Source organism: Ambystoma mexicanum, chromosome 1q, assembly GCF_040938575.1.
Source record: "Ambystoma mexicanum isolate Mex_15411 chromosome 1q, UKY_AmexF1_1, whole genome shotgun sequence".
NCBI lineage: Eukaryota > Metazoa > Chordata > Amphibia > Caudata > Ambystomatidae > Ambystoma > Ambystoma mexicanum.
Window position 1 is genome coordinate 240,242,974 of NC_090922.1, and position 12,590 is coordinate 240,255,563.

At 49.0% G+C, this 12,590-nt stretch overlaps 1 protein-coding gene across 1 annotated transcript in view; it reads right to left on the reverse strand.

The window, feature by feature from the left end:
* PPP1R12C (protein phosphatase 1 regulatory subunit 12C) overlaps positions 1-12,590 on the reverse strand; it is a 1,339,157-nt gene that overhangs the window by 998,282 nt on the left and 328,285 nt on the right. Inside the window, exon 8 of the mRNA XM_069638043.1 lies at positions 8,964-9,097. Within this exon, the coding sequence (XP_069494144.1) occupies positions 8,964-9,097 (134 nt within the window). The remainder of the gene's footprint in view (positions 1-8,963; positions 9,098-12,590) is intronic.

Below are 12,590 nucleotides of genomic sequence, written 5' to 3' on the forward strand. Positions count from 1 at the left end.
AGATCGGCCAACCAATCAAGGATTCGCCCAATGTTGTGGGTTCCGGAATGCGATGGGAGAAGCCCAAAATCAGTTAATGTACTAGCAATGTCCAAGGTTTTAGGGTCGTTAGGATCTTGGAAACCAAGATGGAGATCCCCTAGTAGGATCATTTGTGAATTGGGCTGGGTGTTAGCTGCTAGGAGGGAGGAGATGTCATCATCGAAGGTGGATACAGGTCCTGGTGGTCTGTAGATAAGATGCATGGTGGCGGTTTGGTTGGGTGACATTGGTAATTTGACAGATAACTCTGCTGAAGGAAAATGCTGATTAGGGATGGATCTAAAACCAAGGGAGCTTTTGTGAATGAAGGCAACACCTCTGCCTTTCGATTGATTGGTATTTCGGTCGCATCTACTAATGGAGTAGCCAGTGGGAATAGCGAGAGAGAGTAATGGACTGGCTGCTGCGTGTAACCAGGTCTCCGTAATGCCTAGGAAATCTAGGTCTTGGGCTACGATGAGGTCTGCAATATGCAGTGCATGCGCAAGAAGAGACCTGGCATTGACAAGGGCACCCTTGATCAGAGTATCTTTAGCAGTGGACAGGTTGCTAATGTTGCTCAGAGGAGTTTTGGAGGGGCTGTTCATGATACCTGATAACTTAGGTCTTTGAGATAAATTTGCAGGAATATTAAGCGATTTCACAGTAGTCTAAATAAGGTGTTATTGACAGGCTGCATGGGTTACTCGAAGGAGTCTAGAACCTAGTCTGATGTTCCTAAAATGCAGAGCGCATGGTTGATTGGGGTAGGTTTGGCTGCAAAATGTTCCAGCCATAATGCAGGCGAGTTCAGATATGGGTTAGGGTGTAGCGCACTGGGAGTGGTCATGGTGCTGATAGTGTGCTGAAGGTGGAAGGGGATGTGCTCAATAGCGGTGCCAGATTAGAGCTGGTGGTGTGAACTGACCATAACATATTGCACCCGAGTATCACAGTGGTGGTGGGCTGGATAGAAAAAAAACACTGTTGGGGAATGACCTGTCAAGGATAGTGACGGGTATAGAAGCAAAATTGTACAACATAAAATATAGGGCATGTACATCGAGGAATATGTGCTTGGCAAATAGGCAAGTCAGCTGTCAGGGCCAGAATAAGAAACATAAGGTCAGATCCATGGCGGTGCAGATAAACCTGTAGTCAGCCTATTAGGTGTCCCATGGACTACAACACAGGGCTAGATCATATAGGTTACATCAAAGTGACAATCATGTTCAATTCGGATACACAAAGAGTGGTTAGCCAACTTCAAATAAATCAGGTGGAGCACAATATCCGATACGGTTAGCTAAACATATTGATACTAAAAAGCCATAACAAGTACGTTCAGCTAGTGGGCTAGCGTAGGTCAGTTTGGCGCAAGAAGGGAATAGTTTCTTACCTGTAACTCCATTTCTCCAGCATTGGTATCTTTCATGGATTCACATGCTTAGAATATTCCCCGTCGTCAGACTGGGACCCCTCGGTACACATATATAGACTTTTCCTACAGGAAAACTTCCAACACTTTTGTGTCCTATCTACGTCCTTTTAGGACCCGCCTGCTCCGCAGGCCGTCCCAGTATAAGAGGCCCGCCCCCGCGGTTCCCCTTCAGATTTCGGCCCCTCCAAAGTAGGAGGGGTTAAACTTATCCATCACATACATTGCATTCCGGGGAGGCTTGGCGGGCGCATGTGAATCCATGAAAGATACCAATGCTGGAGAAATGGAGTTACAGGTAAGAAACTATTCCCTTCTCCAGCATTGGATCTTTCATGGATTCACATGCTTAGAATAGATTGTATAGCAGTAACACTTGAGACGGTGGTGAGAATGCAATGTAATGTACCCTCACCATACTACTCAATACATATGCACAGCAGTAATAAGTTTACTCATATAACCTTTCCCACAGAAAGTATACGGTCATCAAAAGGTAGAAAAACACACTCTCCACGACGTGGAGCTTACTTTACTGAAACAGATGGCGCAGGACAGCTCTTCCCATCTGCAACTCATCCGCATGCTGCCTGGCAAGGCAGTAGTGGCGGGTAAACTTGTGGGGCACTGACCATGCCGCAGCTTGGCATATGTCCGTCAGCGGAATTCCAGCCCATAACGCTGTTGAGGAGGACATCGACCTTGTAGAATGGGCTCTAGGATGTCTTTGCAGTGGCCTTCCGGCCTTAGAGTGACAAAAAGCAATCGTCGACGAGACCCATCTGGCCAATCCCTGTTTCAAGATTGCTTTTCCTCTCGTCGACGGACCATATGCGACAAACAGTTGCCGAGTAGCCCTGATGTCTTGTGTGCGATGTAGGTAGAATTTCAGAGCCCTCTTAACGTCCAGAGTATGAAGAGTTTTTTCTGCTGCCGACGATGGAGTGGCGAAGAAAGTAGGCAGAACCACGGATGAGTGTTTGTGATATACCGTCGGAACCTTAGGGACGAACATAGGGTTAGTTGCCAGACTACCTTGTCCTTAAAGAATCTTAGGTAGGGCGGGTCCACGACCAGCGCTTGTAGTTCCGAGATACGTCTGGCTGATCTGATGGCTATCAGGAATGCCAACTTCCACAAAATGAATTTCATGTCGGACGTGGCCATAGGCTCGAAAGGCGGTTTCATCAAGCCTGCCAACACTGTGTTGAGGCTCCACGTCGGGGGAAAACGTTTCACCGGGGGAAGAGCTCCAAATAAACCCCGCATGAAGTGTTTTACCAGTCTGTCACTGAATAGAGGAGACGACTGCCTCTTCCTTGTGAATCTCGAGATGGCTGCCAGGTGTACCTTTATCGATGAGGGGGACAATCCCTTTTTTGCCAACTTGTTCCGGCGTCACCAACAATGGTTGTAGGCCCCGCTGTCTTCTACACCATTCACAGAATCTCCGCCACTTATAGGAGTAGGATTTGTTAGTGGAAGGTGCTCTAGCCGCCTGTACAATTTCTTGGCACTCCTCTGAAATGTCTAAAGCACCGAATTCCGAGAAGTCAGGAGCCAGGACGTAAGGTTGAGACTGTCCGGGTCGTGATGCCACACCGTGCCTCTGTCCCGGGATAGAAGGTACGGGACTTTCGGAAACGCTATGGGATGTTCCAGCGATAGATGGAGGAGGTCTGAGAACCACGGTTGCCTCGGCCAGTATGGTGTCACTAGAATCACCCGGCAATTGTATCTGCGTATCCACTGTATTGTTTTCCGTATGAGGGGAAACGGGGGGAAAAGCATAGAGGAACATGTCCGTCCATGGGAAGGAGAACGCCTCCCCCACCGAACCCTCTTGGGGCCACCTGCTTGCAAATTTCTCGCATTTCTTCTTTTCTTTGGTCGCGAAGGCGTCCAGAGGGGGGTGACCCCATTTCTCGAACACTTTCCTCAAGTGACCCGTGTCCATTTCCCACTCGTGTATCTGGGCCATGCTTCTGCTGAGGGAGTCGGCTTGGCAGTTCCTCACTCCTGGAAGGTGATGAGCCACGAGGGAGATTTCGTGCTTCGATGCCGAATGCCATGTTTTCTCGGCTTCTATGGAAAGAGTCCTTGATCGTGTCCCTCCTTGTTTCCTCAGATAAAACATGGCTGTTGTATTATCGGTCAGTATTCGCACTCGCGACCTCTTGATGTGTGGTAGGAACGCCTTCAAGGCCCATCGTACCGCTCTGAGTTCCAGTACGTTTATGTGTAGGAGTGACTCCGTTGGAGACCAGCGACCTTGCGTTTGGAGAGCACCCATGTGCGCTCCCCATCCGGTTAGGGACGCATCCTTAACTATGGTGCTCTGGAACTCCGGCTCCTGTAGGGGCACATCTTTGTTCAGATTGTGGGAACTCTGCCACCACTGAAGGGTCCGAAGTAGCTTGTCGACGGTTATCCTGTCCGACCACGATCCCTGAGCCTGTGTCCATCGGTCTGCGAGGAATTCTTGGACTGGCCTCATGAATAGTCGACAGTTTCTCACCAGATGGATGCAGGATGCCATGGGCCCTAGGACCGAAACATACTTTCTCACTGAGATCCTGGTGTTTCGCCGTAGCCGGGCCGCCTGTTGAATGAGTCTTGAGGTCCTGTCGAGAGAAGGTTTCACCAGCCCTAGCTGAGCCTCGAACTGTGCCCCCAAGAATACCAGCGTTCTCGATGGCCGCAGAGAGGATTTCTCGAAGTTTATGGCGAATCCTAGCCGTTGTAGAAGTTGCATGGTGGCTTGCAGACTTGTGTTGGTCGACGCTGGGGAGGATCCCCTTACCAGCCAGTCATCGAGGTATGGGTATACATGGTGGCTTTGCTTCCTTAGCCAGGCAGCCACTGGAGCCAGGCATTTTGTGAACGTTCTGGGGGAGGTTTTGAGCCCGAAAGGAAGAACCGTGAATTGGTAGTGAGTTCGCCCTATTACAAAACGTAGGAATTTCCTGTGTTTCCGACACATTGGAATATGGAAATACGTGTCCTGTAAATCCAGGGACGCCAGGAAATCTCCCTTTTGAACTGCGCGGATCACTTCCTGCAGAGTGAGCATCTTGAATTTCAGGCTCTTTAAGGACTTGTTGAGATCGCGTAAGTCTAGAATGGGACGCCATTTGCCGTTCGGCTTTTTTACGACGAAGTATCTTGAGTAGACTCCTTGACCTCTCTGTGATGTTGGAACTAATTCTATCACGCCCTTCGCTAACATGAGTGTAACCTCTTGTTGCAGTGCCTTCATATGGTACTGAGCGGTGAACGCAGGTGGAATTTGCGGAGGGCTGTGTTTGAATTGAAGAGAGTGTCCGTGTCTTATAGTGTCTAACACCCATTGGTCCGTCGTTATCCTTTCCCATTCGTCGACATATGCTGAAACTCTTCCCCCCAGAACGGGTTGTAGAACGTCACTGCTGATCTTTAGTTTGCTTGTCTCTCAAGGACGATGGGTATGATGGTCGTTTTCTGGAAGACTGGAAGTTTTGTCGACGGTTAGCCGATTGTGAGGCACGTCGGTATCCCTGGGAGGGGTAAGCCGATCTGGCAAAGGATCTGTCTCCAGAAGAGAATCTTGAATTACCTGAAGCCCCTCTAAAGGGACGAAAAGACTTGTAACTTCTGCCACTCTGGAGGGCACCCAAAGAACATGCCGTGTCCGAATCTTCTTTCATCCCTTTTAGGGCCTCGTCCACCTTCTCACCGAAAAGAAGGTCTCCCTCAAAGGGCATATCTAAGACCTTGTATTGTACTTCTGGTCTGAAGTAGGTACACTTAAGCCATGACTGTCGACGTAATACGACCCCATTGTTGACTTGCTTGAAGCCAGACTCAGCAAGATCCACCGCGATGTTTATTGCGTGATTTAAGGCTTCCTCACCCTCTCGGACCAGTAGCATCGCCGCCTTCCTCTGTTCTTCTGGAAGATGATCAAGCAGCGGAGCTAGCCTGTGCCACATCTCCCTATCGTATCTGGCCACAATTGCCAGAGAGTTTGCGGCCTTTACTGTGGTCGCTCCCACGGAGAGCACTTTCTTGCCAAAGGCATCTTGGCGTCTCGCTTCGTTCTCCGGTGGAGTCGTGCACTTGTGCTGTGCCTTTGCCTTCCTCGCTGCCGCCGCCGACACCACCGAGTCTGGTGTTGGTTGAGAGGATAAACACCTGGGGGTAGACTCTGGAGCCTTAAACTTTTTTTCTAGGCGTCCTTTCACTGCTGGTTCTAAGAATGGGTGTCTCATTGTCTGCAACCCCTCTTTCCATACATGGTCAAGTATCGGTATCGAGAACACCGACCTCCTTCTCTTGCCCATGTGGTCGAACAAAAAAACAGTCATTTTTCTGTTCTTCCTGGGACAGACCAAATTCTTTGCATGCCTTCTCCATCATCGAATGGAATGACGCAATGTCGTCCGGAGGGGACGGGTGAGCTGGGCTTTTCTAACTCCGCCTCTGACTCCCAGGTAGGGTCCCTGGAGGGGGATAAAGAGACCTCCGACATGGCTCCCCTGTCAGACTCCGAATCTGGCAGCTCACCTTCCTCCTGCGCCAGTGTTGAGATTGGCGTGCGTGGGTGCGGCGGTTGACGGGACGGGCCCGGCTCGTCGACGGGTGACTGTGGCAGGCTTGCCTGGGGAAGTCGCTGGTCCAACGACCGTAACAAGGACTAAAGCGAGGACAGAATATCCAACGACAAAACCGATTGAGGAGAGGGGCAGATACCGGTGTAACGGATGCCCTCGTCGACGACTTGTCAGCCGCTCGTAGCCCTAGGTCTGCTGGGCCAGCCACTCTCTCGCTCTCGTCCTCCGAGGACAGCAACATAGCTTGTTCTTGTAGCAAAGCCTCTGGGGGGGGTAGGGTCGAAGACTTCAGGCCTCCAGGCCTCCTGTAGGACCCCCGTCGACGCCATTGTCGATGGGACGGTGGATGCCCCTTGCGCCAGTGGCGGGAAGGCGGCCGGTGACTGGATCGCCGTCGACGACGTAGGCTTCGCAGGTGGTTTTGGCGGTCCCGCCTTCTCCACACTGCGCCCGCTTTTACTCGACTCTCGACTCGTGGTCGATCTGTGATGATCACCAGAGGAGGATTTCCTTTCCTTCTCATGCTTTTTTGATGAGGATGATTTCTTTGACGAGGAGACTGTAGTGGAGTGAGTTCCAGACGACTCTTTTTCCGACGGTCTAGATTTCTTCGCCGGTGGTTCCGACGAGGCCGCACGGCGTGATGTTTTCACCGACTGTGTGGAGCCTACCTCCGAGGGGGGGTATGCCCCCGCACCCTCATTCAGCCATGCCACCAGGCGTCGGTTCCGGTCTTTGAGGGTTTTTTGAGAAAACCCCTTGCATATGTCGCAGGCATCCGCCGAATTGTGAGGGTGGAGGCAATATATACAATCCATATGTCCGTCCCCCTCGTAAACCTTTTTTAAGCCGCACGTCGCGCATGGACGGAACAGCGCTTTTCATGATACAGAGGACATATTGTACTCGAAATCCAATAAGGCAACCTAGTACAAAATAGTAAGACAACACGAGGAGATCCCACTACTTTGGAGACGGTTGAAATCTGAAGGGGAACCGCGGGGGCGGGCCTCTTATACTGGGACGGCCTGCGGCGCAGGCGTAGGCGGGTCCTAAAAGGACGTAGATAGGACACAAAAGTGTCGGAAGTTTTCCTATAGGAAAAGGCTATGTGTACCGAGGGGTCCCAGTCTGACGACGGGGAATATTCTAAGCATGTGAATCCATGAAAGATCTAAAGCTGGAGAAATGATGTACCATTTTAGGGGAACACAACAAGGTATGTACTGTAATGAGTCGCAATAGGTCAGAAAGACTGAAGTGGTGAGCGCAGGGCTCTGGAGGGACAGTATTTAGGTAGGCAACGTTGTAGATGGGAAGGTCCCAGGCCCGCTGAAAGCCTTGTGGACAATGCAGAGGGTCTTGAACTTGATCCAGCCACAGAGAGCCAGTGAAGGGATTTCAGCGCCAGATAGATGTGGTCCCTGGGCTTGAGACCAAGGATAAGTCTTGTGGTTCTGTTCTGGATGAGTTGCAGAGGGCGCAGGGCAGAAGCAGAAATATTGAGGAAGAGGCTGTTCCAGTAGTCCAGCCTAGAGAGAACCAGGGCTATGGAGACAGTGAGCCGCTGTGGGAAAGTGAGAAAAGGTAGAGTACCTCAGAGGATGTGTAGCTGTTAGACTTTTTTGAGATGTCCAAGAAGTGAGAGAAGGAGAGAGAGTGGAGCCGAAGAAAGACTGCTCAAGAGCAACAAAACCACCTAGTAAGTACATTACTTTTCTAGGTGTGTTCTATAGGGATCCAGCTCCCAGGGACATGTAGCCTGAGCAAACAAGGACCCAAACGGCCAAAATGAAAAAACCTCTTGCCACAATGGAGTCCCTCAGGCCAGGAGTGAAAGCAGAGGCGAGGACGACGAGAGAAATTAGCAAAGAGAAGTCAGGGGCAAAAGGCGGTACCAACCCAGCAGAAGGCTATCCCAGCACAGAGATAACAGATGGGTTAACCCAGGACTGTCCCAGGAGAAAGTAGGGTTTATGGTATCCCACTATCATTCCAGGCAAGAGAGACTACCAGCACCAAGGCAGGGAACCCTAGAGAGACGATCGGGCAGTCATACAACCTTGAGGACATCCAGACATTGAAGGCCAGTCAACACACCAATGGAGTTAACAGGAGGATTCGATAGTTCTGGATGCACAAACAGCAGCAAAAATCCATAGATCCCTAATTAGAGATGTGCTAAGCTGCTGCATTCAGCCAATTGGGGGGCATAACCCCTCTCCGACTAACAAAAAGTTACATTAGGTTACCAATACAGTAAAATGGCTTGCACCCCTGATGCAGTCAAACCTAAATTTCAACTGCCTACTCCCCAACATTAATGTAGGATAGTTTTACCCTATGACTCAAATGGGATGTTTAAGAAGCACCCCCGAGACTACTGGGTGACCCAGGAACACACACTCAAAATTAGTGAAAAGGGGTTTGAAATGGCAGCGGTGACTGCAGTAGAATAAAGTTTGGTGACCCAAAAATAGAGGGAATAAGCAAAACAGTTAAGGAGCTCCAAGATGTTGTTTTAGAAGCCTCAAAATAGAAATGATCTTTAATACTAAACCATTGCCTTCTCTTTCAGATCCACCCGGGCACCTGTAGATCTTGCACAAGGCAGTGCACGCTATGAATCACAGTAACATTACAAACATCCAGAGGCACAGCCCTCCCATTTTCTGTAGATTAGGATCAATAATATAGAAACTAAAATGTCTGTGGCACCATCATTCCCATTTCCCACAATCCTTATCTTGGTGTCTTTTAGGAGGAGGACAAAACTTAGAATTCTTTCTGTAGTTCCAGCAGAGGGTATTATAGTCAAACGCAAAAAGGATTCATTGGCAAGCAGTTCCCTGCAGCAGGCATTTTCAACATGGCCTGAATCTTCTTATGAATCTTGTAACTATTGGACTTACCGCTGTTTTTCTCAGAGTCCTCTTCAGAGCTACTCTCCTCGTCACCAACAGAGATAGTTCCAAGAGTCTTCCTCTCTTTAGACTGGTCCTGCACAGAAATCTTTTCTCTGCTACTCATTCGACACACTGAACTCCTTCAAAACAAGAGAAAATGTAATAAGCAATGACTTCCAGGCATGATGCCAAAAATGAACGCAAGGGACATGCGGCATAGTCAATAGCTTGGACAAAACACGGTTGCTCCAAAACATCTCATTTCCAAGCCATCTATAAAACATTTAAGTTGTCAGCTACTAGCTAGGTATAGGCACCAGTTCTCTACATGCAGACAGCACACCATCGGTCTCTTCCAAACTAGGTTGTCATCCACCAATGGAGTGTAGAACCTTCGTCTGTTCAGGCTATTCAATATTCTAGGCAAGGCTCGATTTTACTACCTGTGGTAGTGCTTTTAAGTATCGATTTTAAGGCTGATTAACTATTTTCAAGTTTAAAATATTGTTCCACAAGATACTGCCACCCAGAAACCTACCCAGGTTAGCATCCTTCCAGACCACTACCCTCATCTGCCCAACCCGCTCCATTCCACCCACCCCTCATCACCTCTGTACATGTTCTACCACTAATAGTTAACACTAAATGTTAATTGCTTAGTCTCCCAAATTGCATATCAGTAATAGATAGGCTATATTTCACTCACTGCATCGAATAGCTAGATTCATGCTTAATAAACAGCCAAAATACAATAAGTATAACCTTACTCCCAACCCTCCCCGTAACTGAAGCTGCTGTGTTGTACCAAATGTATTCTCTTCTGCACTGGCTGCAGTAGCTGCAAGCACATTCTAGCCCATATGAGAGGACCATAGTCCCCTAATGAATGCAGAGAACCTGCATGATATACAGACCATTCAATTCCAGAATATGTCCCAGAGACCGAAGGAAAGATAAAAGACTAGAGAGGATTGTGCCAAGAATTTGCAGATGTGTAGTGATCATCACGAGCTGTGAAAATGAAACGACTCATCCACTACCAGTAGGTTATGCGGACAAGTACGAGTGTCAACTAGGTATATGGTGAAGACAAGGGGATGGAGGGTAGAACATGGGGTAGTGGAATGCTGTCACTAGCGCTTTATTGTCTTAGCACATGAATTTATTTACGCAAGTGTATGGAGGAAGCTGCATCCCATATCTTAGGCGAAAGCCATGCTGTGAGGCGTTCTGGAGAAACTGCCAGTGTGCTGCAACACACATGCTTCCATGGTGTGTACCATCACCAGTGGCTGAGGCTTATGGGCCTGCAGCCAGCGAGACGGCATCCTGGGGTGTGCCCCTTACAGCCCAATTATCTGGTTGCCCTTTGTTATGGAGAATTCTCAGAAATATGCTAAATCTCTTCTACCTTAGAGACCCCTAGCTCCTTCGCTGGACTTTAGGACTTTTAATTTTGAATCTTGAGAGAGCAAGACCTTTTCCCCACTCTCTCATGCACTTTGATTTGAAAACGGTTTCTTTTTGGTTTTGGAGTCTGCCAAAATCCATAGGCATCTTTTTACACTGGGAGACACAACCCCCTCAGTGCAGTGAAACCTACAAATCCTTTGTATTTCTGCTGAGGTTTAAATACCTTCTCTTGGATAACTACTGTTTCCAAGAGTAGTAAAGTGAAATTGACTTTAACTTACATTTTTCTCTTTATAGACCCAGCACACTATCTTACAATAGGATCCTGGCGGGGTTACTTCGTATCCCCTTTGTCTATCTTCTCATGTAATATTTTTATGTTACTCTTTCTACAATTAATGGCTGGTGGCAGTGGTTTACTTTTTCCTACCATTGAGTGTTTTTACCGTGGGCTGCATTCGTAGCTGCAGTATAGCATCCATGGGTGCCCATTTTGTCAAAATGGCCCCAGTCTTTTTTTGCCATTTCCGGTTGTAAAGGTCTTGAGATTTACTCTGCGCGCCAAACCAGGTTTTGTCCCTTTGTTTTGTTTTGTTTTGGGGGGGGGGGGAATTCACTGGTGAAGCCCACCTCTGCTTCCAGCGTGTCTGCCAGGGCAGGAAGCAAGGGAGTGCTTAGTCTCCTTGGTTGCAAGAATGCACCCAAAAGGTGATTGGCTGGCTGTGTGAGTGATAGCTAGACTGCGAATGAATGGGAACGACTTGCATAAAAAGCGAGATCTTTTGCAAGGAAGGCAGAGTCGATCAACGGAACCGAAGAAAGTAACTGCAAGAGAAGCTTGCTGCAACTCCTGGACAGTTGGTTTGTCGGTGAAGCCCTGCTGCAGTGCTTAAGCTCCTATTTCGACATCAACTATAGACGCCCGGAACAGACTTCTCCCCTAGGGTTGGTGGGACCAATTGACCACAAGACAAACTCGACTTAAACCCCTCTCTGTACTTCCATTGCTGCCGCAGAAAGCAAGTGCCAGGGGACAGGAACACTAGAATCAAGTGCATCGTTTTTAAGCCGGACCCGAGCTCCAGAAAGATCTTCTGGACTCCCTCGAAGCAGGGCTGACCAAGCCTGAGCCACCTCGGAGTGCTGGACCATAGAAGCAAGGAAAGTCCACAAGGTGTCCAAGAACCGTGGTGGTGCTATTCGCGAGAAGCTGAACTGAATTGTGCCCACTGCTGCCGCTGACCTTCAAATCTTAGTGCACGAGGAGTCCCCAGACGTCCTCCCTCTTGTCCCCACGACTGAGGCCCAGGAACAACAATCTGCAGGTCCTACAACAGGAACAGAAGCCAGCTGGAACCATTTCTTCAGACCTAAAGTACTGTGAACTAAGGGGTACGTATCTCTTGTCTGTGTAGCTTGCTTGCTCTCAGTTGAGACTTCCATTGGCTGCCCTTTGCCCTTTGAGTTTCTTGCATCTTTGCCTTTTCACATGCCTCCCAGCTTGTGGCCCAACAGTGATTTCTTTTACAACAAACTCTTAACATTGTGCAAGACTTTTACCTACCTTCAAGAAGTGCCTCAGCTCTCCTAGACTTTGCGCAACTGATATTGGCTGTCCTGGCTCCCTGCAGACTCTTCTAACCTCTGACTTTGTGTCTAACTAGCCCTCCAAAAAGTCATACAAACCTTACTTGTATAGCTGGAAAAATGATCAGTTATTCACCGTAGTGACTAACGTACTCTTAGTCCATAGCCCCCTTTTCTCCATATTGTATGGGCGTCCCTTCCAAGGCACGGGAGACGGAACCTTCTTCACCAGAAAAAAACCTTCCCCTTTAAATTTAGAGGCACGTGGGGGTGCGGCCCAGGGAGCATGCGCTGCCCTGACTCCGCCCTCCGGCGCCACACCTCAGTCCGCATTGACAATAGGTTTAACATTGCCTAATGACACCAGTATTGTTAGTGTGGAGGGGGGAGGTTGGTGGGACGTATGGCAAGAAGGGGACTATTGACTAGCCTCCGAAAGTGACAAACAGAGCGTCTGATTTGCGGAAGCCCTTGGACCTGTCCAAGTAGAATTTCGGTGCATGCCCGACATCCAGGCAGTGCAGCACTCTTTGTGCTTCGTCCTTGGGCTAGGGAAAAAATGTAGGAAGTATTATTTCCTCGCTCAAGTGGGAAGCAGACAGGAGCTTGGGCAGAAATGCCGGGTGTGTCCGC